Source organism: Dysidea avara, chromosome 5 (assembly GCF_963678975.1).
Source record: "Dysidea avara chromosome 5, odDysAvar1.4, whole genome shotgun sequence".
NCBI classification, from domain to species: domain Eukaryota; kingdom Metazoa; phylum Porifera; class Demospongiae; order Dictyoceratida; family Dysideidae; genus Dysidea; species Dysidea avara.
The window spans coordinates 7,467,145-7,494,976 of NC_089276.1; the positions used below are offsets into that span (position 1 = coordinate 7,467,145).

Sequence of the window (27,832 nt, forward strand, 5' to 3'; positions counted from 1 at the left end):
CCCCAATTATGCAAACGTTGTAAGCGTTGAGTGTTTGACTGAGACAACAAAGGACCCCAGACCAGTAAAGCATAAATCAGGCGAGGATAGCACAAGGGAATCAACTAACATCTTAATGACTTCAGTTGGTAAAGTCTTCCTATGGGAGTTAATCCAAAATAAATAAAAAGACATCGTCTTACAAATAGCAGCTACATGAGTTGACCAATCCAGTTTATTATCAAATGTTATTCCCAGATACTTTTGAGAGGCGACTGTGGACAAGGGAACATCATCAATCTTAACTTCAGGTGGCAAAGTGTTTGACAGTGCACAAGGTTGAAACCACATAACACTAGATTTCTTGGTGTTAAATTAAATCAGTAGTATTGTGATGTGTGTGTGTGTGTGTGTGTGATCACAAGGATTTTACTACCCTGGTATACGTACTTGCTCTGCGTTGGAAATCCTCGTGGTCATGGGATGCAACATGATCACATGTGAATGAGCTGCGCTATAATTTTTTGAAAATATAAACATTGCATGCATGCAGCTATATTAATGATGTCTATGTCAGGATCATCAGGTGTATAACATGAAAACAGTCTGTTTGTCACAGTATACACTAGTGACTATACAGTACTTCCCCACTTCTGGCTTAGTTACTGCAATCTATGTCAGGATCATCAGGTAAAATAAAACAGTCTGTTTGTCATGAGGAAGTATACACCATAATTCCCACTTCTTCCATCATATAAAGGTACTGTCCCTTTGTACCACTTTCCACTCCTACTTTAATAGAAAACTTCATTTTAATGGTTTTCCCCATCAAACCCAAGTCAGGTGGGTTGTAGATGACACCGACATCATTCTGTGAGCTATATACAAATATATGCATGTAAATAATATACATGCATCATATACAATATTGAGAATTATGTGACTGGATCTGGGATGAAGCCCTTTCTCTGGAATGCCTACTAGTGTAAATTTAAAATGACAGCCCGTGAGTCTACGAATAAGCCACCTGCCTAGGGACCCGCCGATTATGCTCATAATTTTACCTATTATGCTATGCTGCACTGCTAAAAAATTTACCTATTATGCTTAAATTTATGCTCAATACTTACCCATTATGCTCAAATTATGCCCAATTATTTATGCCTTAGTTCTCATGCTCTGCTAATAATTTCCAATTTATGGATAAATAATAAGTGGCTGCAGCACAAACTTACTTGTCGAAATGCATATCACAGAAAAGATCGATATACTCTAATAGAACAGTCAGCTATGTGATTGTTCTATTAGAGTTACTGACTGTTCTATTAAAAGTATAGCGATCTTTCTGTGATAGCTATTTTAATAAGCAAGAATTCATACTATTACACAAATATTCTACCTATTATGCTAGCATTATGCTCAATGCTTTCAGGTACCTATTATGCTCATAATTATGCCAGCATAATCGGCTGGTCCCTAGTTTTGTGTGGCTGTCCACGTATAAAGATTGAACCTTCTGTTGTATGCATACCTCATTTACTTAGTTGTGCATTTAATTACTGGCATTGAACTAAACATAATTATATAATATAGTTAATACAGCAACTGAGGACCAAGCCCGGGAGGATGAAGTGCTAATTATCTGCACATTGCAAAACCATATCAAACACACTAACTTTATGATAATTCAGTTATGCAATCATACATATGAAATCCATGGTAAGTGGTGATTGCACCCCGGGGTGTGCACTACTTGAATCTGCCAAGTGCATGCCACCTGGAGTGTTTCCACATCAATTACATAGCATGCTAACATCAGCATATATATATATATATATATATCAGCGTAGAAACCGGGTCGGGTCATCCGGGTCACATTTTCTCCGGGTCTGACCCGGATTGGATCACGTGAGAAACGAAATTGTTCGTTGGACGACGTGGAACTTATAAACGCTATCGCGTAGCTCTTTCGTGAGCCACGCCCACTTATCGCATTACCAACATATGCTCAGCCACGCCTATTTGTTAGTAAGTGCAGTATGTAGCACGAAACTGAGAGTATCTATGGTGAGGGGTAGCTATTGTCAGTAGGTGAAGACCTTTTTTTTTTTTTGGTCTTCAACCTACAGCTAGGCTGAAGTTGCAATATTTACGCAACACGAATCGAACGCTCAAAATGTAGACTCATTCGCTCGCCCGAGACACGCCTCGGCTTTAATTAATCCGGGTCAGTGGGTCATCCGGGTCAGCAGTAGTGACCCGGTTTCAACGTTGATATATATACCTATTTCTCTTCAGTGACATCAATGTTAAGATTAATAGGCTTGTGGGAATTATGCTCAAAATTTTCATCATTATTCTATTCCGAAATTCTTTTAAAACCTTATCATTATGCTTTTTATTATTCCCAAAAATACTCATTATTCCCAAAATTATTCCTAATTTTTGTAACTTTTTCTTCATTTTAGTAATTAAATTGTACAGCAAGACTTTGAAACAGTAAAAAGTACTAAATCCAGCTGTGTCAATTCATCAGAAAAGCTTTTTTGATAGCAAGATGCTTACTTACCAGTAGTATTAGTAATGAATTATTCCGCATCGATCGTTCTATTAGAGTAATTGATCGTTCTATTAGAGTAAGTGACTGTTCTATTAGAGTATCTCGATCTTAATTTATTTTTATGCCGATTATGCTCCAAAACTGCATCAAAATGCTGGAATAATGCTCTTTTCTATTACCCCATCATTATTCCCAAAATTATTCAGGCATAATTCCCGCATCCCTAAAGATTAACATGTGTATCATTGTTGAAGGTAGCTTGTACCGTGGCTTATCTTTTTGCTCCAATGATGAAGAAATGACTATAAATCACCACAACCCTCACTATCCCATAATCGATATGTGACTGGATTTGTGAAAAGGTACCTTTTTCACAGACCCTTTTCTAACTTTTAAGCTTTATAACTTTTTATCATGGTACATAATTGCCTGAAATTTTCTGTGAGTGCAGCTACAGCAATTTGATACTAAGAGCAAGTTAATCAGAGTCACATGTTACATCGCTGGTTTGTAAAATGGTACCTTTTGCGAATCTGGTCACATACTGTATGGCCATTTCGGTAGATACAGTAACTGTATATTTTAAATGGGAAAACTATAGTTCTACAAAAACATACCTTTGCTTTCATGATTAACTTACTTATACTTATTTTGATATTCATTTCTTTGACTGCTTCAGAAAATCACTTTGTTAGACAAAAGATGAAGCCTCAAGAACTTGTCAGTTTCAGAACTTATCGTATATGCAACTCCTAGTATAGACAAATAAGGAGCTAGGATAGCTAGATAAACAAACAACCATGGCTATATGCATTGTTGGACAGGTTTGAGTGTTGAGGTTGTGTTCTGACCATTGTTAGCTAGAATGCTATCGATTAAAACATTTTCAACACTTGATTGCTCATTCATGTTTGAAATTTGTTTACCAGCATTCACTGTCTACCAATAATATATAATAGTACCATATTATCAAGAAATGAATCAAACATATTACACACTGTGCATTATAACTACAGCTAAAATGTTGTGCTTTAAGTTATTACTACTATGCGTATCGGCATCACTGGATTCAGCTTCCTGCAAAATATTTTTACAGTAAAATCCATAATATTTGTTGCATAGTACATACAGTTTATTATATATATATATTATATATATATATATATATACATAGGTAGTTGAAATCATACTTACAAATGGTAAGCATTTTACAGAAACTGTTCATGTGTCCCTTGAGACAAAACTACAAATACAACGTGTGTGGTATATATAACCTTATGGCAATTTACAAATCAACATTCAAAATTATAAGTGTACATATTTCGGTCTTAGGGTTGTTGTTTATATAGTTTTGACCTTTTGTACATATGAGTGTCTACCAATAATAAAATTCGGAACATTAGGTGTTACAGCAAGTGCAGTGTACAGTATGTATGGCTGAGGTGGCATGTACTGAGAAGCTTGTTATGCTACAAATAGTGAGGAACACAACTACTTATCCTCCCCACTATACCCATGACTGAAGTAATTATGGATTGAATGTCCACTTGTATAATCTGTAGGTGTACATTGCTTCACCATGTTTTATGTCTATGATCCGTAATCAAACTCAAAATTCCTAATTATTCCTTCTACAGTACTTATCAAGACACACAATAGTGTTTCGTGCGGCCCAAGAAGCCGGCGCGCCACACCGTGGGTATATTGACAGGAAGAAAGAAAACGTCATTTTCACACTTTTGTATCTCGATGATTCCTTATCCGATTGGAACCAAATCTGCTACAGAGTTTCCCGCCTGCCAGGGAAGTCTACATACCAAATTTGAAGGAAATCGTGCCAGCCATTTCCGAAATACAAGCTGCCAAGGTTTCAATTTTTTTTCTTGGTTTTTTCTTCTTCGTGTTTTCGCACACTTGCAAAAATCGCTATAAAACGCAAAAACGTACTCTGATCACCTTGAAAGTTGGCACACAGAAAGGGAGTCCAAAGGCGAATCCTAGCATCAAATTTGGTGCAATTCCGATGAATGGTTCGAGAGTTATGACCAATTATTCGCGTAAAACAAGATCAATTTGTTGTCACACCTACAAGGTAAACCGCTTCCTGGAATGAGTTGAAAATTGCTACAAAGATGGAGTAACCATTGTAGGAGTTCCTTTTGGTGGTTTGAAAGGAATCCAGATAAAGACCATGGAGATATGACACAAAACCCAACCTGTGTCACAATTATGCGATCGATTTTTATGAATAAAAAAGTATTAGTTTTTACTAAGGCTGAAACAAATAGTACGAATATTCGTTATTCGTTCGTTAAGAAATATTCGTATTCGTTAAGAAATATTCGTTATTCGTTAATCGGATAATGTACACATTTAACCTTGAAAACATTTTGACAACTGAAAACTATCATTTTAAAATATACTTTTTCATCTTAATAATACATGTAAAGGACTTTTCTTTTTTAACATTTAAAGTTTTAGTAGTAATCAAAGTGATTTTGTCCCTTTCAAGCACCTAATTATTCCAAAAATTCTTAAAGAATAATTTGTTAATTCGTTCGTTAATTCGAAGAATATTAGAATACCTAAAATTCAATATCCGTTTCACCCCTAGTTTTTACGCCTACTAGGTAAATCTCTTTGGAGCAATCAGCTGAAAATCGGTGTATAGCTGGAATAATCTTCATAGAAAGTCCTTGCAGTAGTACAGAAGAATCGGATTACAAACCACTGAGTTATGATTTGAAAGCCAACTCCGTGTAGCAAATGCGAGATCGAGACTGATACTCTAATAGAACAGTCACCCTAATAGAGCATTCAGCCATAATTTATTTACTCCATTATAGAACTCTATTACATTACAAGTTATTCTGTAGGGAGTTCAGCTGCAAACAGTTAATCTTATAGACAGTTCAGCAAGAAGCAAGTCACCCTATAGAGAGTTCAGCTACAATTATATATTATTGCTGTAGTGATTCAGAACATTGCAAGTCACACTGAAAAGAGTTCAGCTATAAACAATTCATGCACCCTGTAGAGAGTTCAGCTACAAACAATTCACTCTGTAGAAGTTCTGGTACAAACAAGTCTTCATGCAGAGAGTTTAACAACCAAAATCCACCATATAAAGACTTCAGCTTTACTAACAAGTTACTCTGTAGAGAGATCAGCTAGAAATAAGAGAGAGCTCAGCTAGAAAACGTAACCTTGTAGATAGTTCAGCTACAAACAAATCACACTGTAGAGAGATCAGATAGAAGAAGCCACCTTGTAGAGGGTTTAGCTGTGAAGTGATCACCCTAGAGAGAGTTCAGCTAGAAAAAAATCTCCCTGTAGAGAGCTCAGCTACAAAGAAACCATCCTGTAGAGAGATCAGCTAGAAACAAGTCACCCGTAGCGACATCAGCTACAAAGAAACCATCCTGTAGAGAGCTCAGCTACAAACAAATCATCCTGCAGAGAGTTTGGTTACAAAAAGTCACCCTGTAGAGTATTCAGCTACAAACAAATCACCTTGTAGAGTGTACAACTATACACAAGTCACTCAGTAGAGAGATCAGCTACTTAGAAGTTACAGTGTAGAGAGATCAACTAGAAGAAATCACCTTGCAGAGAGTTCAGCTACAGACAAATCACCCTGTAGAGATTCAGCTACAACCACATCACCCTGCATAGAGTTTGGCTACAAAGAAACCATCATGTAGAGAGTTCAGCTGCAAACAAATCACCCTGTAGAGAATTCAGCTACAAACAAATTACTCTGTAGAGAGATCAGCTAGAGGAAGTCACCTTGTAGAGAGTTCAGCCACAAACAAGTTACCCTATAGAGAAATCAGCTAGAAACAAATCACATTGTAGAGAGTTCAGCTACAAAGAGATCACCCTGTAGAGAGTTCAGCTACGAAAAGATCACTGTGTAGATAGTTCATCTATAAGAAGTCACATTGTAGAGAATTCAGCTACAAAGAAACCACTATGTAGAGAGTTCAGCTGCAAACAAACCACCCTGTAGAGAATTCAGCTACAAATAAATCGCCCTGTAGAAAGATCAGCTAGAAGAAGTTACCTTGTAAAGAGTTCAGCTACAAAGAAATCATCATGTAGAAAGTTTGACTACAAACAAGTCACCCTGTAGAGAGATCAGCTAGAAGAAGTTGCCTTGTAGAGAATTCAGCTACAAAGTAACCATCATGTAGAGAGTTCAGCTATAAACAAGTCACCCTGTAGAAAGATCAGCTAGAAGAAGTTCCTTGTAGTGAATTCAGCTACAAAGAAACCATCATGTATAGGGTTCAGCTACAAACAAATCACCCTGTAAAGAGATCAGCCACAAACAAGTCACCCTGTAGAGATATCAGCTAGATACAAGTTACCTTATAGAGATCAGCTACAAACAAATCACCCTGTAGAAATATGTGTTGGAAACAAATCGCCATGTAGAGAATTCAGCTAGAAACAAGTCACTCTGAAAATAGTTCAGCTACAAACAATGGGAGTTTCAGCTACAGTTCAGTTATGTATAAGAAGTCACCTTATTACCTACAGTATGATTATCTTTCATTGTTAAATATACGAATATTTTTAATCAGACAAAAAAACTGTACACAATATTTTTCCTTTGTTCCACAATTCCTGCAGAACAGAAAAGAAATAAAAACAAGTTAGAAGGAAGCACCAAAGCCAGTTAATGGCCGGCTTTGAGGCTTGCAATACAAAAAGAAGTGACGTCTAAACCAAAACAGCCTAGCTGTAAAAAAAACAGTGCGGCCCCCAAAAAGGCCAGGATGAAAAAGATGTGAAATCCAAGGTAGTGGCCAAAAATGGCTGTGATGGTAGGTTAATGGCAAAAATTTTAATTACGACAATTCAGGTGAATTTCGTGCCAAATCCTAGTGGAGGAGGCAACACAAATTCACCTGAATCGTCATAATTAAAATTTTTGCCATTAACCTACCATCACAGCCATTTCTTGGCTGCTACATTGGATTTCACATCTTTTTTTATCCTGGCTTTTTTGGGGGCCATACGATTTTTTTTTACAGCTTGGCTGTTTTGGTTTAGATATAATTTACGCTGAACAAACTGTATTCTGTTCTACAACTTATAACTTTTCTAGTAAATGTAATTTATTTCAACACAATAAATTGATGCCTTGGTGTGGGTGTAGAGTAAATACAGTGCAAACCTAAATGAATCCAACATGCTTTAGGTAAGAGAGTATAAACTAGCCTTTTGCGTTTTGTAATAGCACTATGAACTGAAATCAATATGCTTGATTCAGGTTGGAACATGAACCAATGTTGCAGGATAAGTGAAACATGATGATGTCATAATGATTCATTATATAATTCATAAACAAGTTTGGCAGGTTTACGATGATCCCTCACAAAACACATGGTGTGTTTGCAGACAGAAAAATTATTCTCTCCCAATTGAAACCATGTATGTATTAAGTATATGTACCAGTGCATGTATTGTTGAATGTGCTTTGTGTGGCCGTCCACGTATAAAGATTGAACCTTATGTTGTATGTATAACTCAGTTACATCATTTACTTAGTTGTTGTGCATTCAATTACTGACATTGAACTATACATATACTTTTAGTTAATATGGCAACCAAGCCCAGGAGGATGATATGTGCATTGCAAAACCAAATCAATCATGCTAAATTTATGATATTCAGTTATGCATGCACACATATGAAATCCATGGTAAGTGGTATTTGCACCCTGGGGTGTGCACTGCTCGAATCTGCCAAGTGCACACCACCTGGAGTGTTGCCACATCAATTAGCATTTTAACATCAGCATAAACCTACCTATTTCTCTTCAGTGACATCAATGTTAACATTGTAGGTCTGTGCTACCACAGGATTCATCATAACACCATCAGATCCTGTAGTTGTATTGTAAGTAGATTTTTTCTCGTTATGGTTTCTGCAAAAATATACAGCTTAAATTATCTAAAGTTTTATCTTAAGACACTTACCGATAGTACCATATTAATACAACTACTCCAACTATTATTATTGCTATCACTACAATGACAGCAATAGTGACTCCAACTGCTATCCCAACTGTGTTGTCATCATCATCTGAGGAAGCTGTCCTCTCCATTGCAATGTAATCATTATCAACTATCAGTGGACCATCCTCCTGTAAAATAGATACATCATCTGTTGTGTTGGTGTGTATACTGTGGATATCAAGTAAGGCAGGGGCACAAAAAGGTAGTTTCCAAGAAAACTGAATAATATATGTTTTAAAAAATTTTAATTGGATTGAAGGCACTTTTGTGCTTGATTGTATACAAAACCAATACTGCAAAGGTACCAAGAAGACATTGTGAGACTGGCCATGGTTTCTGGTCAATTATTGTTGTAAGAAAATGCAAACCTCCATGATCCTTAATATACAGTACTACTAATATACAGTACTACTGTACTGTATGATATGCTACATATATTCTCACCACACGTCCAGTATCAGACTGTAGTCTAGCATAGTGGAACACTCCATATGAGGTACTCTCAGATAATCTTCTGTTGACATAATCTGTTCCATCAGGTCCTACAGTGGTCTCTCCACCACCAACAACAAATGTTAATGGTACATCTTCTATATTGTTCCACACTGTTGCAGTATAGACACCATCTCTACCAGGATAAGCAGGTGGTAGCTGATCATTATTCCCAGTGATAATATCCCTTGGAGCGTTGTTAATCTCATCCCCAGATACTACAATAACTCCATAAATGCTGAAAACATAAAGCACTGTTACTATCCTATAAGTATGTTGTAAATTACACATGTACATACAAGTTTTTACACAAAACTCCTATACCATAATAGCCACGATGCAATCATGCACATTATGAAATAACCCACTTCAGCTCTCCAGTTTCAACTTGATGAGGTGGTGGTAGTACTACAGTGATAGTGGTAGTAGTAGGTGCACGAGGTGGAGACAATGTAGGAGGAGGTGTTATGGGAGCAGGAGGTACTGCAAGGAGTGCACTCAGTAACATGCTTAAATGTTGTCCATTACAACAGAAAACACATACAAATGTGAGTACCACATTTATAAAGTATATGGATACACAGAGATGCAGTGCAAATGTTATGGGATACTTATTTTAGATTTCAGTGATGAAATGAAGCTCTGAATATAAACACTAGTTAGGGCCATGTGATCATTAGGTTATTGACATTATATTCATCAGGGGTGTACCCAGGGGGGTTTCAGGAAACCCGTTTGGATTTTACACACTACTTGAAACATTAAGAAATTGAAACTTCAGGTTTCCAGAATCTGGAATCTATCATGCAACAGGATGCATGAAATTTGGCACAGTACTAGGACAGGTCCTCAGAAAGATTTTTGGATATAGGGTCATCCCAGATTTTACTTTTGGTGACCTTTATGGCCACTTGTTTATTGAAAATTAGCCATTTTATCTTTATCTCCATTAAGCTTCAATTTAATTGTTAAAATCTGCCATAAAATTGAAGATCTCACTCTAGGAAACAACTACCGTATAGCTGGTAATTTTCGAAAGGTTTTTATTTTCGGATATTTCGAAGAGCCCCTTCTCTTCGAAAATAAATTCCCACGTCCGGTTGTTTTACGAAAATAAATTCCCACAAGTGAAAGCAACCGTCCAACTTTTGGCAATTCTTTCGTGTATTCCTCGAATTTTAGCTCAGTATTGCTGATGATAATGGGTAAACTGTATCATTACTGTACCAATAACCAGCAAACAGGTGATCCAGAATGGGGATTGATGCCGTCTACTCTAGAATCTATGGTAGGATAGCTAGCTATGATCAAGCGTGATGGTGCCAGTGAATTCACTCCACCCGAGACTCACTCAGTCTTCTCTACAGTGCACAGGAATGGGGATTATTCGTTATTCCATCAGTAAGTCAATTTTCGGCAAACATTCACGCTTCCTCATAATTTGTGACACAAATTTCCGTTTATTTGAAATCCATCCGGACTTCGAAACATGCACTCTTTGAAATTAAAATCTTTCGAAATTAAGATTTTGCTTCTTGTGCGAAAATTTCTGTTTCGAAAATAACCCACTATATGGTATTTTATTCTCAAGTTACAGTCACTTTTGTAAACCATAAAGTACCTTTAATTCACCCCCCACGCACTTATGATATAAGGCTGGTTTCAATGCCTTACTGGTACTATTTAGATCTGCTAACACTGAGGTAGATGTATACTACATACCACAAACCCTATATGTTTATCTGTTGCCATGGAAACTTCACCATTGGGCCATACAACAATATTCAGCATAAATTTCCTAGCATGCACCCTGCAGCTTCCTATGGGTGTGGGCTCGGTTTCCATTATTGCATAAATGTGTATGCCTAGAAGCCAGGGAAGCTTACCAGTATACCTACAAACTCTGCTGTTCATGCCTGTACATATTTCTCTGCTTTTAACATTAAAAAACTGCTTATTTGGGTGAGAAACAAAATATAAATGACAGAACAAAGCAGCAACAGACTATGTAGCTATTGATATAAGTGTGGATACTTACCGTTTTCTAAGAAAGTTTTCCTGATTGTAAATGATGGCAAGTCCTTCTCAAGGCCAGAAGATTATGCACTTGGTTATTAAAATACTTTTTACAGCAATCATGAGTTTTACGTGACAATTCACTAATACCACAAAGAGCAATCAAATGTTGTGATGAATGGAAGTCACAAGGGCACACAGAAGGCATGGAATTTAGTGAAAGCAATGATACACAGCTTTCCCTATTTTTATGTCACTGAAACATGACAAGTTTCCAGATCATCACTACAGGTAATCACTGAGTCATACAATCCTAGGCTAGAACAGCAGAGTGAGCAAGTAACTATGATGGAAGCACACAGACACAGTCAGCCGAAGCAGTCCAACTATGTATATTATAAACAAATATGGCAGGGTTTGCTCAATATACGTAGTTGTGTCTTCTTATGTAACACTAGGTAGTAGATACAAAAGCAAGTTTTTAGAATTGTGAAGTGGTTTTAACAAAACTTGACTGCTGTGATTTAGAACTGAACTTATGCAACTGCACTGACATGCAACTGCACTGACATGTAGCTAACACTGCATGCACTTTCATGTAGCTAACATTAATTATGTTTTAAAATTAGTGGCTTTAGTTAACAATATAACAGCGTCAGAGACCTGACTAAAGATAGTTGAACGTGGTCTAGAGTTTAAAAGTGTCCAAACAGATAAGTTGCCAAAGAGTACTAGTTTTTATGTAGTGTAGGCCTGAGCCTATTATGCTCAAAATTTTACCTATTATTCTTTCCAGAATTTCCCAAAAAATTCTCCTATTATTCTTTTTGTTATTCTTGTATCTAGCCTATTATTCCATAATTATTCTCACTCAGTATTATATATCTGTGGCTAGTTGCTTAGTTTTCAAGATGCTGCTATAAGTAGTTTTGTCCGAATTATTAATAGCCACTTTATGAAGCATTCCACCTTACACATTTTTTTAATATCCATAATAGTTACAGCTGACTTAGAATAGCTAGCTACAGTTATAATTCAAGTATATTTAATTATTAGTGTATTATAATAATAATTATGCTGTAACTACTGTATAGCTGGTAAGTTAGGTAGATAATAATGCTCAAAGAATTGAAGAAGATGCACTGGTATAAGATGTACAAGTTTCAGAATTGCAGATAATCATGTAGTTAAATCTCTGATGCTGGCTGCAGATTGTTAACATGAAACGATCTGACTGCTCTATTAGAGTATTTGAGCATTCTATTAGAGTATATCGATCTTTCAGAGGCTTTTCAGTTCCTTTCAGCCAGCACTCCTGTCAGCTTTATATCATTTGTAGTAGCTTAACTCTTTCTTCTAGGCAATCAAGAAGAGACACGTTACCTAATTCCACCGATTATTCCCGTGGTTGTCCGATTATTCTAAAATTATGCCTGTAACCATCGTATTATTTCGGAATTATTCTCACGAAATTGGTCACCTATTATTCTCAAGACTATGCCAGCATAATAGGCGCAGGCTTAATGTAGTGTAAAACATTAATATAGGATGCATTTAGAATTCTCTTAAATCAAATAGGTCATTAGGTTTCCATAGCAACAGACAAACATGTGTGTTCCTATAGCAACAACTATATGATCTAAGGTTTACCATGTCTAAATGGTACAGTTTTTAGCAGGGGCATCAGAGTAAATGTGAAAGTGGTAAGACTTAGTCTAAGGGGGTCTTGGGGGGCATGCCTTCAGAAATTTTTGAAAGTGCACACTCTGAGATGTTATCTGAAGGAAGCTTTGGGCTGGAGCATGGTATGAATGGTGCTAGCTAGCTGGCCTGACAAGTGTTCAATGATAAAACTGTTCAGTGATCAAAAAGTACCTTTTAAACACTTAAATCTTACCATTTGAGATTATTATTATGAGACAAACTGTAAGGAATGTTTCCAAAGTAGACACAAACACAAATTTAAACATAGCTATAATTAGAGGCACTTAATACGGATAAAGTAGACATGAAGCTGTTCTGAGTGAAAAACAGGTTAGATAAGTGTTGTTTCTGGTCAATTGTTGCCATTAAATATATGCTAAGTATTCCATGTTCACTACTTTTAGTTTTAGCTTTATCAAGTTTGCAAATTTTTTTATTTCAGCCAAAAAGTGGTAAGGCTCTGGCCTCACTGGTCACACCTACTCTGATTCCCTTGGTTTTTAGCATTAAAACAAGCCTCACACCATTAGTGTGTGGATGGGTGAAATGACAGCACTGTACAACAACAGAGGAGGCCGGAAGCGTGCACATGATTCCAATGGTTTTGTGTTGAAAAGCGCATTGAACCTCCGTGGGTACTGAAATATCTTTTGATTGATGAAGTATGACGAATAAATGGTAATGGCACATTAAACCCCAATAAATCCCACCAAAAAGGGTAGTTTTTTAAGACTTAGGCAACCCAGAAATCACGTGAGATCTTGTGCCAGGCCATGGATGCAGTAAAATCTTTGTTGTTGAGTGAGGAAGATGAATAGAGGAATCCCACTTGAGAAATAGTATGAATAGACACCCAAGAAGTCATTGTACTCAGTATACTCCATGAATAATAGTGGTGTGTGCCCTGTTACAAGATTAGACAAGACTGGGAAAACTCTCAGCAGAACAAAACCAGCAATATCCCTCCCTGAAGAAGGTTAGAGAGTAGTATCACAGCCACCATTCAATGCTGTTGCCCTTCTTCAATACTATTCCACTGTACAATCTCATAAATTAACATGAAAAAAGTTTCGTAGCGCTTATTACGCTTCCAACCTCCTCTAGTACAACAACTTAAAACAATTGTAACTTATAAATAAAACATGCTATCAACTTCAAACAAAAACCAAGTTGTTTCTTAGAATTAGATCTTTATTTCTATGGCAGATTTTAATCATTTACTTGATGTCTGAGGGAGACATAGGCAAAAATGACTAATTTTCAGTAGAAAATGGCTGTAAAAGTCACCAAAGGTCAAATTTTCGATGGCCCTATATCCAAAAATATGGAGTAACCTATGATGTACTACTGTACAAAGTTTCATGCTTTTATCATCAAAAGTACAAATCTGCTGTACTATATATAATATAATATTGTTCTGAACTATGATTTTGCGATGAAAATATTGAGATACTCTAATAAAGTAGTCAGGCTACTCTAATATAGCAGTCATTTAGCTGTGGTGGAAACCCCTTTCTGCTTACACCCTCGATGACACTTATCAAAATGCATGACATGCATGTAGCTTTTCTCAGCCCGACAAGCACCAATAATTATATTAATTGACTTACCAGATGAGTTAGTTCTGTCAATTATCTCTATTTCTATAGGAGCATCACTAACACCTTCTCCTCTCACTGACATATGGATAGAATAATTTGTGAAAGTGTTTAGTCCAGACAGATTTAGGCTAAGCATATCCACAGGTACTTCAACTGCAACAAAGCCATCATTTGATATGTTAGGTGACAATTGGATCATGGGTGGGTTTGCTCTGTGATATATGATATACTGTGTCAATTGACTGTTGGGATACTGAGGATGATTCCAGCTGATGTAAATTGATTCCAGAGAGGATGCCACAGCAGTGAGGTCTTGAACAGCTGTAGGTGCTGTGAAATAATCAATGGCATAATACACTGCAACAGTACACTAATGTATCAATTCTGAGATTCTAAACACCAGTATGTAAAATTTTTGAGGGATTGTTTAATCAGGTAAAGACATTGGTTAAAGGTCATTATCCAGCTATACAAGTGTGTAATTATTGCTGGGTATACTGCAGCAATGGGTGGAGAATCGTGTTAATAATGTAACTATAGTGGTAATCAACAGCAGCCACAACAGTATAACAGTAACCCATTGACCTTCAGATCATGCATTAGTAGTATATATCAGCAGAACACTCTAACTACTGAACTACTGCTTCCCAACTGGTTGAGATGAGACTATATTTTACAACAATGCCACATCAAAGCTATATACTGTAATTAATTCTGAAGGTTTCTTGGAGAAAGCACAATGCTTATACGTATCAACAATGAACCAGAATAGGAAAGTATATATTATGTTGTTGAAAATTACCCTACTATGCAGCAAAACATTTCACTACAGCATTGGGGAATTCATGCGAAAGAGTCATTAGTGTCATTCAGGCTGCGATACTGTCAAATAAAATTAATGCCAATTGCATTTTCACTTTGTCACCAAATGTTTTACTTGTCATTTATTCAGCTACACTGTACTGTATAGTATACACACACCAGACTATTCACCCAAGTGGTATACAATTTTGATCCACTCCTGTGGTGTGGTATACACTTAAATACTACCTAGTAACATAAACGATGAAAGTTTGGAGTGATTAAAGTTTGGAGAATTTGGCGAACAAGGAAATTCACCAACCTTTATTCATCAATTAGCTATACAGTGTATTGTTCTATAATTGTGCTATAATAAGCTGTATGGCAAATTTGCCAAACTTTTGTCTGCCAACGTGCTTTAAATGCTGATTCGCCAAACTCACAACAAACTTTCGTCCTTTACGGTATATGGATTGTACCTGCACCAGAAGTTTGATCCATAATTTCAACAGGTCCACTACTGATATTGTACCTCATATTAACAGTTGTGATGGTGATGGTATAGTTAGTAAAGTAAAGAGCATTAGGCACATTGTAACTTCCTTGTCCTTGGTCCAACGTGATACTAGATGAGCCATTATATAATGGTCCTATAGTATAAGCTGAAGAGAATGAGTAATACAAAATTTGATAATATGATCCATTATCTGGTGATGGAGGTGTCCAAGTGATAGCATACGTCCCACTGGTGTCATTGAATGGAGTGAACTGTGTCTGCAAATCTGCAACTGAATCCGGAGCTGAAAAAGAAAACAATAATATCATTAGGTAATACACATGCATGACTAAACATTTGAAGTGCATACTAACCATAGCATTAGTTGACCAAATTAAACTTACCATCTTCATCAGTAGGGCTCATAGCAGTTACAAGATCTCCTAGGCCTGCTCCAGTCCTTCCTCTCACCTCAACAGTGTAGTTAGTATTAATAGATAAATCATTAATAGTGTACCACAGCGTATCAGGACCAGTGATGTTCACTCTCATTCCATTACTAACACAATCACCCACTGAGGTTGGGACATAACAGAGTTCATAACCAGAGAGGACACCTCGATCACACGATGGTCTATCCCAAGTGACCACCAGGGTAGTTGAGTTACGAGGTATCCCTGGATAGTTTACTGTGAGGTTATTGGGTGCCAGTGGAGCTGGGGAATTGGAAAAGCATAGAAGTAGTAACTATATACATTAGCATTAATATGATGTAAAATGCATGTATAGTACGGTTATCATGGGGATATCTCAATGGCTGAAAAGTTTGAAACAGCATTGCTATGTTTTAACCAGTCAAATGTAATGAACTGTTATAGGTTCAATTACTCTAATAGAACAACCATTTGGAGTTGGGCTTCACCTACAATACAGACATACAATTTGAAAGTTACTCACTGTCTTCTCTTGTTAAAAATGTGCCATTCTCAAGAGGGCCTTCACCAACAGAAGTGGCAGGAAATATTGAATATTTGTAATGTCTGTTGCCAACTAAAAATGGAATACATCAAAATTAATAATCATGTGAGTGATGAAATGGTGCTGTATCCCACAGTTCACACAGGTACACAAAAAAAGGCTCAACCAAGTTCCCTCATGGAAAACACCAGAATACAGTACCAGTTGCATAAAAACACATTGACAAAGCAAAATGTAGCTACATAAAGTGAAGGGAAACAGAGCTCCAGAAGATGACATGCAGTATTAATTTTGTTTAGTGGATACATCATGGAAACACTATTGTGTGCCCAATTTCTTTTTAATTCATGACATACACTATGGGAGTGTGTCTCAATCTATAAAAAAACAGCCAAGCTGTGAAAAAAGGGTGTAACTTCCAAAAAAAGCCATGATGAATAAAGATGTGAATTCCAAGGTGGCAGCCAAGAAATGGCTGTGATGGTAGGTTAATGGCAAAAATTTTAACAATGACAATTCAGGTGAATTTGTGTTGCCTTCTCCTAGGAATCGGCACCAAATTCACCTGAATTGTCGTTATTAAAATTTTTGCCATTAACCTACCATCACAGCCATTTCTTGGCCGCCACCTTGGATTTCACATCTTCTTTCTACCCTAGCTTTTTTGGAGGCCGCACCCTTTTTTTACAGCTTGGCTGTTTTTCTATAGATATCACATCTTTTTGTATTTGTATACTCCAAAGCCAGCCTAAGGAGAAGACATCAAGACCTGAATTCTATGGATACTTTTTTTATAAAGATGCATTTTTTTACAAAAAAATAATACTGTATGAAAATTATCACATGTTCTCTCTCCTACAGGTAAACTACTTTGTAGCAGAAATCTCCACAAGGTAACTTGTTTGTAGCTGAAGTCTACAGGGTGACTCGTTTGTTGCTAAACTCTCTACAGGGTGATTTGTTGGTAGCTGAACTCTCTATAGGGTGACTTATTTGTAACTGAACTCTCTCCAGGGTGACTTGTTTGTAGCTGAACTCTCACCAGGATGACTTATTTGTAACTGAACTCTCTCCAGGGTAACTTATTTGTAACTGAACTCACTACAGGGTGACTTGTTCGTAGTTTAACACTCTCCAGGATGGCTTATTTGTAACTGAACTTACTACAGGGTGACTTGTTTGTAGTTGAACTATCTACAGGGTGATTTGATTATAGCTGAAGTCTACAGGGTGACATGTATTGCTGAACCCTGTCTTGTCTGTAGTTAAACTTCCTACAGGTGACTTATTTGTATCCGAACTCACCACAGGGTGACTGGTTCATAGTTTAACTCTCTCCAGGGTGACTTATTTGTAACTAAACTCACTACAGGGTGATTTGATTGTAGCTGAAGTCTACAGAGTGACTTGTATTGCTGAACCCTCTTCAGGGTGTCTTGTTTGTAGTTAAACTCTCTACAGGGTGACTTATTTGTAACTGAACTCACTACAGGGTGACTTGTTTGTAGTTGAACTATCTACAGGGTGACTTATTTGTAACTGAACTCTCTACAGGGTAATTTGTTTGTAGCTGAACTCTCTCCCGGGTAACTTGTTTGTAGCTGAACTCTCTACAGGGTGATTTGTTTGTAGCTGAACTCTCTCCAGGGTGACATATTTGTAACTGAACTCACTACAGGGTGACTTGTTTGTAGTTGAACTCTCTACAGAGTGACTTATTTGTAACCGAACTCTCTACAGGGTGATTTGTTGGTAACTGAACTCTCTCCAGGATGATTTGTTTGTAGTTGAAGTCCACAGGGTGACTTGTATGAACTCTCTACAGGTGACTTGTTTGTAACTGAACTCTCTACAGGGTGATTTTTTTGTAGTTGAACTCTCTACAGGGTGACTTGATTGTAGTTGAACTCTTCTTTTGGGTAACTTGTTGTTAGCTGAGCTCTCTACATGGTGACTTGATTGTAGCCGAACGTTCAAATATTATGGAGCTGAATGTTCTATTAGGGTGACTGCACTATTAGAGTATCTCGATCGCGCACGTACAGTGGTTTTTATCTGATTCTTTATAAACCACTGAAAGCTTGTTCTAAAACAATTAATCTACCTCTGATTCCATAAACTAGTTTGCCTGGTAGCGTGACAAGTATAATACTTTTTATTAACAAAACTTGATCATGTGATTTTTACTAATAGTTGCCGTTTTTGTTATAACTCCATGACTGTTAATGCGATTTCTTTCAAACCACAAAAGGTTTGCACTATGATAGTTACTCCATATACAGACCGATTTTCAAGTAATTCTGTCAAGCGTTTTACCCTGGAGGCGTAACAACAAATCGCCTTTGGATTTTTGAAAGTTGTGCATAACTCCCTTGGTCTTTGTCTAATCTGTACCAAAATTGGTCTATACATGTGCAGTATTACGTATATGTTCCTACTGCCCTTCAAATTTTAAGTAAATCGACCAAAGCACGCACGAGTTATTACAATTTTTCTAAAGTGTGCGAGACGAAGAAGAAAAAGATTAAAAAGAAAAATACAAAGAAAATAAGACAAACATTGAAGGCGTGTATATCAGTGATGGATGGGCGGATTCACCTTAAAGTTGGAATGGGAGGTGCCCTACCCTGAGGGAGTTCCCACAGCAAAAATGGTTAATTTCTGTCCTGCCATTATCAGGCTACGGATGTGTGAAAATGGCATTTTCTTGGTTCCTGTAAAACACACACTTGTCTGTTGCGCGCCCACACAAGCTGTACTTGGCTGCACGATACACTACCGTGTGTCTTGATATTGTTTAGGTCACTCTTATTTCTGCTCCTGTCCTTCACTCAAAACTACTTTTGCCCAGATGATGCAGATGATGATAATGATGATGATGATTTTTACAGAGATGCCCAGTTTTAATACGTTGAGACCTTTTAAAACCACAATTCAGCATTTATGTTGGCACAACCATTCAATAAACTGCATGGAAGCATGTACATGCTTTATCTAAAGTATTTCAAATTTAAAGGAAACAACGTAAGTCATATTTAAGGCTTACATGTACAAAGGAAAATGATATCTGAACTAAAACAGCTGAGCTGAGAAAAACAGTGCAGTCTTAATAAATGTGATATCAAATATTACAGAATTGACTGCAGTGATAACATTTACTGCAGTGATATCATTATTGTTGGCATTATTGCTAAGGCAGCCATTTGTTGTCCACCACATTTTAAAACCACATCCTTTTATTCACAACATTAGTATACAAAGTTGTACCAGCTTGACTGTTTCAATTCTTCTAACCTAGTCCATCTAATATAGTTATAGTAGGGGCTTCACTGGTTCCACTAAAGTTAGCAAAGTTATTCATCATTTCAGAATCCGATGGATCATCTCCACAACCACCATCAAGTATCAGTTGAAACTCAACACGATAGTAACGAATGAATCCATTAGGATCTGATGGAGGGTCCCAGGATATCATCACAGCAATGGTATCATCCGAGTCAGTGACATTTGTGACTACTACATTCTGTACTGGATCACTGGGAACTAGGACAATGTACATAACAGTACATGTAATATCTACTTACAGTGTATACATCAAGTAGACTCACTTGATTCAAGAGTCATAATCATGGTGGTATCATTGACATCACTTTCCCCAACTTGGTTATTCGTTGTTACTGTAAATATGTACAGCTCAAACTCATTCAGTCCAGTGATGTTATGCTCCTATGCAAAGAAACAGTCACCATTGCACCAAATTCATCCTTTAGGATGTTGTATACTACCACAAAATTTGTCTTAATTTCCAAAACACCATATATATAAAGAACTTTGTGTGGGAGGATCAAAGCAAAAAAGTGCTCTATATTCACCATACAAGCACAAGTGTTCTATATTGGGCAGTTATAGAACACCTTATAGATCCACAGTTCTATGACAAGTAGTTATAAAACTGACAGGCCTATTTGCAGGCTGATAGCCTGTACTGTGCTGGCTGACCAGTCAGCCCAACCAGTAAGAGGAGAACCACTGGATTTAATTTATAGACACACTTGAAGGTTTCGATGATGGTTGCTTGCAGTCACAGTACCACAATCAAAAACTTTTAGTTGTTGAGAAGACAGACTATACTCACAAAACGACTAATGCAGGTGCAACACAGGCAAAATGCCTATTTTACCGATGATAACACTACTCCGTGAGTTTCTAATCGTTTTGTGTGTCTTGTGCGTATTTGAAGTTGCCAGTTCTCTATACCAGATAAAGCACTGCCTTCCCTCGTGCTGTACGGGAAATGTAGCACTCTAAGAGTGGTCTTGAGATGAAATATAGCCCACTCTTTTCGTGCTATATTTCCTGTACAGCACTTGCGGCAGTGCTTTATATAATACATATATATATATATATATATACACGTACAAATGTAATTGCATTATTCCCTGCCAGAGTATCCACTGTACAAGTAGCCAACAGCCAAGTTATCCATCATTTTAGATTATCATAGCTCTTCAAGAGGAATCTGTATCAGGGAAGGTCCAATAGAGGTTCTATTCAAAATTTCTTTGATGAATGCACAGAGGTATGTTAAGGCTTAAAACTAGCTAAACTGAGAAAAAATTGACAGTATAGGTCTTCATCCGAGGTGTACAGCCACATCTAGCCATCTCCATGAAGTTAGCCAGAGCTCCATCACAGTTCAGATTGCTCATACAGCTCACCACTGGGCTTGGTAAAAGCAGCTTGCAAAGGCAGACTATTTACTCTAACTCAGGTAAACTTTTGACTCCAAAATTTGAGAGTGTAATCATAGTGTTTGTGATAAAATATCAAACCTGCTGTCATCCATTATACATTTATATGTTTTATTATTAACTAAACACACTATTGCTTATTGCACATGCAACTACATACCATTTCTGTCACATTAATAACCATCATGTAGTCACTAGACATGCTATCATTTTGTTGATAGTAGATGTTGTATGATAATGTGATCCCATTTTGTTCTCTAGCCATAACTGGACCCCAACTGAGTTCCACTGTAGTAGGATCAATATTCCTCACATCTAGATCAGTTACTGATCCACTGGGTACTGTTGGGAAAGACAAAAAGTACATATACACCTATAATAATACATGCACAGAGAAGTATGATATTGAAATTCACATAGGAAATTCATGCTTTAATGTATTTCAATTAAAACTCTGAAGTCTTGTAACTAACCAGTCCTGGCAGCTACACATATGTACTTTTCACCACAAATGGAACTTTCAATGGTGTCTAGTGCACAATTCAAGATAATATTTGTGTTTCTAACCATTTTAGATAGTATTCATTGAGGCTGGCTCTATTACAAGTCATCACATGCAGTCACAGGGTGGGAACAGCTATATAAGTTTTGAACCATTTTAGCCAGTTCCTGCATGGTGTTTACAATGTCATATGGAAAAGTTCTATATATGATCAGAAAACTATGTAATTGCCAAAGCAGACCCAATGAGTTGAAGGCAAGGTTAGTGCAGAAATTATTAGATTGATAGTGAAACAATCACTTTTATGATCTGATCACATATTGTATCAACCAACATATTTTATACGAAACTACAAAATTAATAAAAAGCTCATTTCACTTAAAATTAAGATTCACTACAAGACACATTGTTAAATCAGAACATAATTAACTCAGACTATACTTAATTACGCACTTACTGTCAGGTAATGTTTGTACATTTATAGATGAACTGTAAGGACCAGCTCCTGCTGCAGTATGGGCCCTCACTTCTATAGTGTAGTTACCAAACTCCTCTAAGTCTTCTATTAACAAACTGGTATCATCTCCCATTGCAGTGTTGAGTGTTAGTGATCTATCTTCATTAAAGTCTGAAGTGTTGTAGCGTACTTCATAATGTGTAATGACTCCATGATGATATTGACAAGCTAACTCATTCCAAGTTACATTAATAGTTGTAGTAGTTGGGACTGGAATAGCCACCATTGGAGCAACAGCAGGAGCTGGAAATGTGGAGAAGAAGAAATGTCATACAAAGATGATCCCAACAAGTCAGGAGTTCATAAACATTGCAAGCCACCTTGTGGTAATCTTGAGCTCCTGGCACAACCATAAGATATTTTACCTGTAGGAAACTCTATAAGCTACTAGTGGGTATATGTGCAAACAATGGTGTAACTAGTCCAGAAGGATTGGTTGGGCACCATTGTATGCGTACAAGCTGCAGCAATCAGCATGCTGTAGCTAGGGGGATCTGGGGGCATGCACCCCCCCAGGAAAACGTTTGAAAATTAGATGCTGAGATTCAGTTTGGTGGCATTTTGCAGCTAATATTTGTTATCTCTAGTAGGACACTAGCTGTACGAATGTTTTGTTAGCATAATAATTATAATTAGTTATGCAGCTGTAGGAGGCTTCATATTGCAACTCGTATTGCACAATTTAGCTATAGCTAGCTACGTACAGTGAGTACCTGTCAGTTCCAGTGCCCTACCAACGTAGGGTACTGGAACTGATTGGTTGGGCCTGTGCCCTACCAGTACCCACCTTAGCTATGCCACTGTGTGCAAAACATTTGTAGGGTAAAACTATTTACCATCTACATTTTGGATAGAAGGGCATACAGGGAGAATCATACATGTCAGTATACCATATTACAGTTGCTTTGGACACTAACTACTACTCTATCACAATACCTTCCTCCATTGTTCTAACACTAACTGGTGTACTGGGTACACTGGGACAAATATCATTGATGGCAATCACAATAAAACTATAATTCTCCCCAGGATGAAGGTCAGTGATCATGGCCTGCTCCTCCATGCTAGTCACTGTCACATCTTGTGGTTGACTATTAGGTGCCATTACCAAACAATCAGGATTCTGGTAGGTGATATTGTAGCCAGTAACTGGAGCATTATTGTCATGAGGTTCAGTCCAGTTAATGAAGAGATCACGTGAAGTAACATCAAACAACCCAACATTAATGGGTTCATCAGGACAATCTATGATAGGATACATGATAACACATTTACCCAATACACAGAGCTACTATAACAGTACAACAGTGAGACCATTTAACAGTTTTTTCAAATAAAAAGCTTGGTAGTAAATTATTCAAAAATGGGAAACATTTTGAGTCTAACTCTCCATTAATGTCATCGGCATTAATATCACTGCAGTAATTTCTTGGCCACTGCTATTATGTCACATCCATTACACACTAGCCATTCTTTGAAGGTTGCATTTTTATGGCTTGGAAGTTAGATATAATTTACGTATTCGCATATGCTAGACCCATAATTAGCTAATGGTTTATGTCTGCATGTTTCTTCCTCGACTATTCTGTAAATATTGTACATAACAGAGAGTCAAGATTTCACTAATATACTTAGCTTGCCAGGATTGTTGAATGCTGTGTTAGATCTCTCCACTCTATTAAGTATTTCAATCAATCAGGCACTGGTTGCATGTCTGGTTTTCATAATACCTCCTTGATCATAAATTTGTATTAGTTAATTCTTTTGCTACAAAGAATTGTACATGTGTGTGTAAGCTCTGAGAGAAAATTCAGCTGTTTTTCTTAAACAGTTGTTTCAGTGGGTGAAATATGTATCGCATGTGTAAACTCTTCATCGAAATCGTACAACAATTAGATCATAAAATCAGTTTAGTATGCTGAAGTACATCAGATTAAGCATACTTGAGTTATGTGAGTGCTGCAAAAAGAAGGATGAATAATATGAAACAAAATTTGAAGATGTATATACCAAGGTAATTCCTACAGTAAGGAATGGTCAGTCATGAATAACACAAAATTGCACTTTTGGGCTCCCATATTACACATACTTGTGTGCATGTGTTGTAGTCTTGTCCCCAGCCACCCACATGCTCAATCACATGACCTTCACGTGATCAAGTGCGTGGGTGACTGGGGATGAGACTGTGTGTTGCACATTCACAATGGCTTCTCTTAACCACACAACACACTACCAAATGTTGTGATACTCACTTTGTACAATGACTGTAGCATTTTGTATGTCAGTAACTACTACATTAGTAGCCACACACTGGTATAGTCCTGTATCACTAGTAGTAGCATTAGTGACAGTGATAATACTACTATTAGATTGTAGTTCATCTGTTGGTGTAATTGCGATCACTGTTGGGTCTCTGATGGTATAGGATGTGCCATTCTGTCTCCACTCTATGGTAGGAACTGGATAACCTGTAGCATTACATGTTAGCATAAATGACTGTCCAGCTGTGACATTCTGTGTCTGTGGACTATCCACTATCACTGTAGCCACTACAGGGAGAAAACACAACCACCATCAATAAAACAGTACAAGACAAAAATCACCAGTTACAGATAAACATATCCTCACCATTAAGAGTAGTCATGACAGTAGTATTACCAGCATCATTAGTGATGATACACTGATAGTCACCACCATCTAATGGGTCTGTATTGTCCAGCATCAGTTCCTGTATAGAAGACACTACTGAATTGTCCCTTAGTCGTAACCACTCATAGGTGTTGCCAGGACCACCATTAGCATAACATGTGTAGGTGACCATATTGATGACTACTACTTCAGTAATTGTAGCATTGTATGGGGTAACTACACAGAGAATAGAATATGTTATAATATTTTAACACCATTGGATGTATTAATATGGACTGTGTACATACACAGAATCTAGTAATTGTACTGTTAGTGTCACTATAATAGCAGTTGATAGCTAAGTATGTGGTACAGAACAGTACCACACACTTGCTCAGATAAATTCCACCCTCACACAGTAGCTCTAACTACTAGCAAGTTAATTTTCAACACTTTACATATCAGGTTTGGCAGTTGTGAAACAACAGCTCCTATTAATTTGTAATAAAGTTGTTCTTCCACAGGTATGTAGTGGAGTGTGTGATATCTTAGCTAAGATGTAGTAAAACAAAATCTCGGAGTGAGTAAGCATGGAGCAACTAGCCTCCTGCAAGAGGTCACAGACTAATAAGAAATTTTACATAGATGTACAAATAGGGCACAGTCAACTTGCTAACATAAAGAAAGTATATGGTGCATTCTTTAACAAGTTAGAGATGGGAAAGGCGCTGAATATAAAGTGTCCCATCAACACTGGAACCCTTTCTATTACGGACATTTTAGGATCCAGAATTTTTGGCCACCTTTGTGGCTGTACTATAGAGGTTTTCCTCTTTCAGAGGTAAAAATGTACTAACCAGACCTGTTGGGACCAAAATGTTAGTCCTTGTAATTTTTCTATTGCGTCCTTGACTCAGAGAGTTTGTTAAGAGAGATTCCACTGTATATTATAAGCAGCATGTTACCTACCAATAATTGTAGCAATATTATTATCATTCCCAGCAGCATTAGTTACTGTACACTGATACACTCCACCATCAGAGCCAGTCACCATTGGAAACGATAATATAGGATCGTTAGTTTCACTGATGACCACCCCGTTTTGCCTCCACTCAAACACATTGTTGGGACCTCCTTCAGCTGAGCAAGTCAAATTCTCATTAGAGTTAAAATTGGTTAAGATGTTCATAGGTGATATCTGAACACTGCCTTCAGGTGATACTACACAATGAAAGTATCCATATAAGAAACAAACAGTTTTAGACATAAAGATGTTGAAATCCATTGGTACTGTATGCCTTCCAAAGTAACACAGGGCTTCTAATGTATAAGCTAGTTTCCTCTATAATTAACATTTCCCTCAACAAATTTGAATTCTAGGTGAGGTGGGTCCTCAGGTCTCAGGTATCCGCAACTATCTACAGACATACTTACACCACACTATAGGCATTCACACAGACACAGACACACAAACCTATACATCTCAAAACTTACCAGTTAACAATGCTGGATCGGACATAGTAGATGGACCAGTGGAGCTAGCAATACAGGTATAGTTACCAAAGTAACCATACATAACTTCAATGCTGATAGTACTAGTATTGAAAGTCTCATCAGTAATGGGAGTAATCCAACTGTATGATGGAGCAGGAAAGGCTATTGCAATACATGTGAAGTTGATAACACTTCCATTTCTTGTCAGTTGTGATGTTGGATGAGTTGTAATGAATGGATCAACTGGTAAGGGAAACAGTACACACAAATATGACAAGTGTATACTTCACAGGCAGTACAATGTTTACTTATTAAGGCTTTACAGCACAAGTGCGTAAGGGACAGCACAAGTGCTTAAGGGACAGCACAAGTGCTTAATGGACACCTCATCTTACAGCCTATTTAAAGATGTTGCAGTAAAGAAATGTGGTAGTGATGGTCTCATACACCAGAGGTAGTTATTATAGGTACTATTAGCCAAGGCAATCGCTTGGGTGGGTGCATGGGTGGGAGTGGCAATTGTAGTAGTACTATCTAGATATTTAATAATTGCACATTTGCAGTTATTGTTGTGAACATTTCATTGTGTGTATTATGCTTTAATTCTCGTGTCATTATGGTGGGGCATATTGGGTGGGGGATGAGAGTAGGTTAATAAGTATTGATGGAGTAAATTATGAGAATGTACAATTGCAAACTAACACAATATATGCTATAATGGTTAGAGCATATATATACTACTGATGTCCTGGTGAGTGAAAGCTGTTGTGACAGAGACACATATACAGTTAAAGCACTTGTCATTTGAACCAGCTGTTGTAGTTTTGTTATTGTGCATGTAATGTAGTCTCATTGCTTATATGCATGCATGTGTATAATTTATATCTACAATTTGTTGTGGTTGCTTAGGACCTGGTGTTGATGTAAGGAAATACACACTGTCATTGTATATAGAATTCTGGTTAAGGCTTGTACATACTGTATGGCAATCAAGGTTTTGGTAAAAACAGCCAGATTAACACAAAAGAGTTTTTCATGACCTCTTATTACTAATATGTTGTTATTTTATTTGTTTCATTGCAGTTTTCTACAAGTGCTGCAGTTTTAAACTTTACTAGTAAGTTATTGAGGTTCCTGAAGCTGGCAGTAAAGCATTTAGCAAGAAGTGATCCATTGGACTGGTGATTTCCTGCTATTGTTCTTTGTTGCTGGTAGGCAGTGTGGATGGCTAGTTCTCAGATTGGTGACCTTGTGGGCCAACAGATTAAGAAAACTCTCTGTTGT

General features: G+C 37.2%; 1 protein-coding gene across 1 annotated transcript in view; it reads right to left on the minus strand.

Annotated features, from left to right (window-relative positions):
* Nucleotides 1–765: 765 nt before the first annotated feature.
* LOC136254955 (hemicentin-1-like) overlaps nucleotides 766–27,832 on the minus strand; it is a 43,741-nt gene continuing 16,674 nt past the window's right edge. The window contains exons 10-27 of the mRNA XM_066047674.1: nucleotides 26,549–26,791; nucleotides 26,024–26,275; nucleotides 25,055–25,291; nucleotides 24,679–24,975; nucleotides 23,363–23,671; nucleotides 22,367–22,669; nucleotides 21,568–21,749; nucleotides 20,265–20,382; nucleotides 19,951–20,199; nucleotides 16,636–16,728; nucleotides 16,083–16,394; nucleotides 15,662–15,982; nucleotides 14,391–14,711; nucleotides 9,429–9,543; nucleotides 9,013–9,298; nucleotides 8,530–8,696; nucleotides 8,360–8,477; nucleotides 766–857 (exon numbers count right to left, since the gene is read on the minus strand). Coding sequence (XP_065903746.1) covers nucleotides 8,360–8,477; nucleotides 8,530–8,696; nucleotides 9,013–9,298; nucleotides 9,429–9,543; nucleotides 14,391–14,711; nucleotides 15,662–15,982; nucleotides 16,083–16,394; nucleotides 16,636–16,728; nucleotides 19,951–20,199; nucleotides 20,265–20,382; nucleotides 21,568–21,749; nucleotides 22,367–22,669; nucleotides 23,363–23,671; nucleotides 24,679–24,975; nucleotides 25,055–25,291; nucleotides 26,024–26,275; nucleotides 26,549–26,791 — 3,923 coding nt within the window. The 3' untranslated portion in view covers nucleotides 766–857. The remainder of the gene's footprint in view (nucleotides 858–8,359; nucleotides 8,478–8,529; nucleotides 8,697–9,012; nucleotides 9,299–9,428; nucleotides 9,544–14,390; nucleotides 14,712–15,661; nucleotides 15,983–16,082; nucleotides 16,395–16,635; nucleotides 16,729–19,950; nucleotides 20,200–20,264; nucleotides 20,383–21,567; nucleotides 21,750–22,366; nucleotides 22,670–23,362; nucleotides 23,672–24,678; nucleotides 24,976–25,054; nucleotides 25,292–26,023; nucleotides 26,276–26,548; nucleotides 26,792–27,832) is intronic.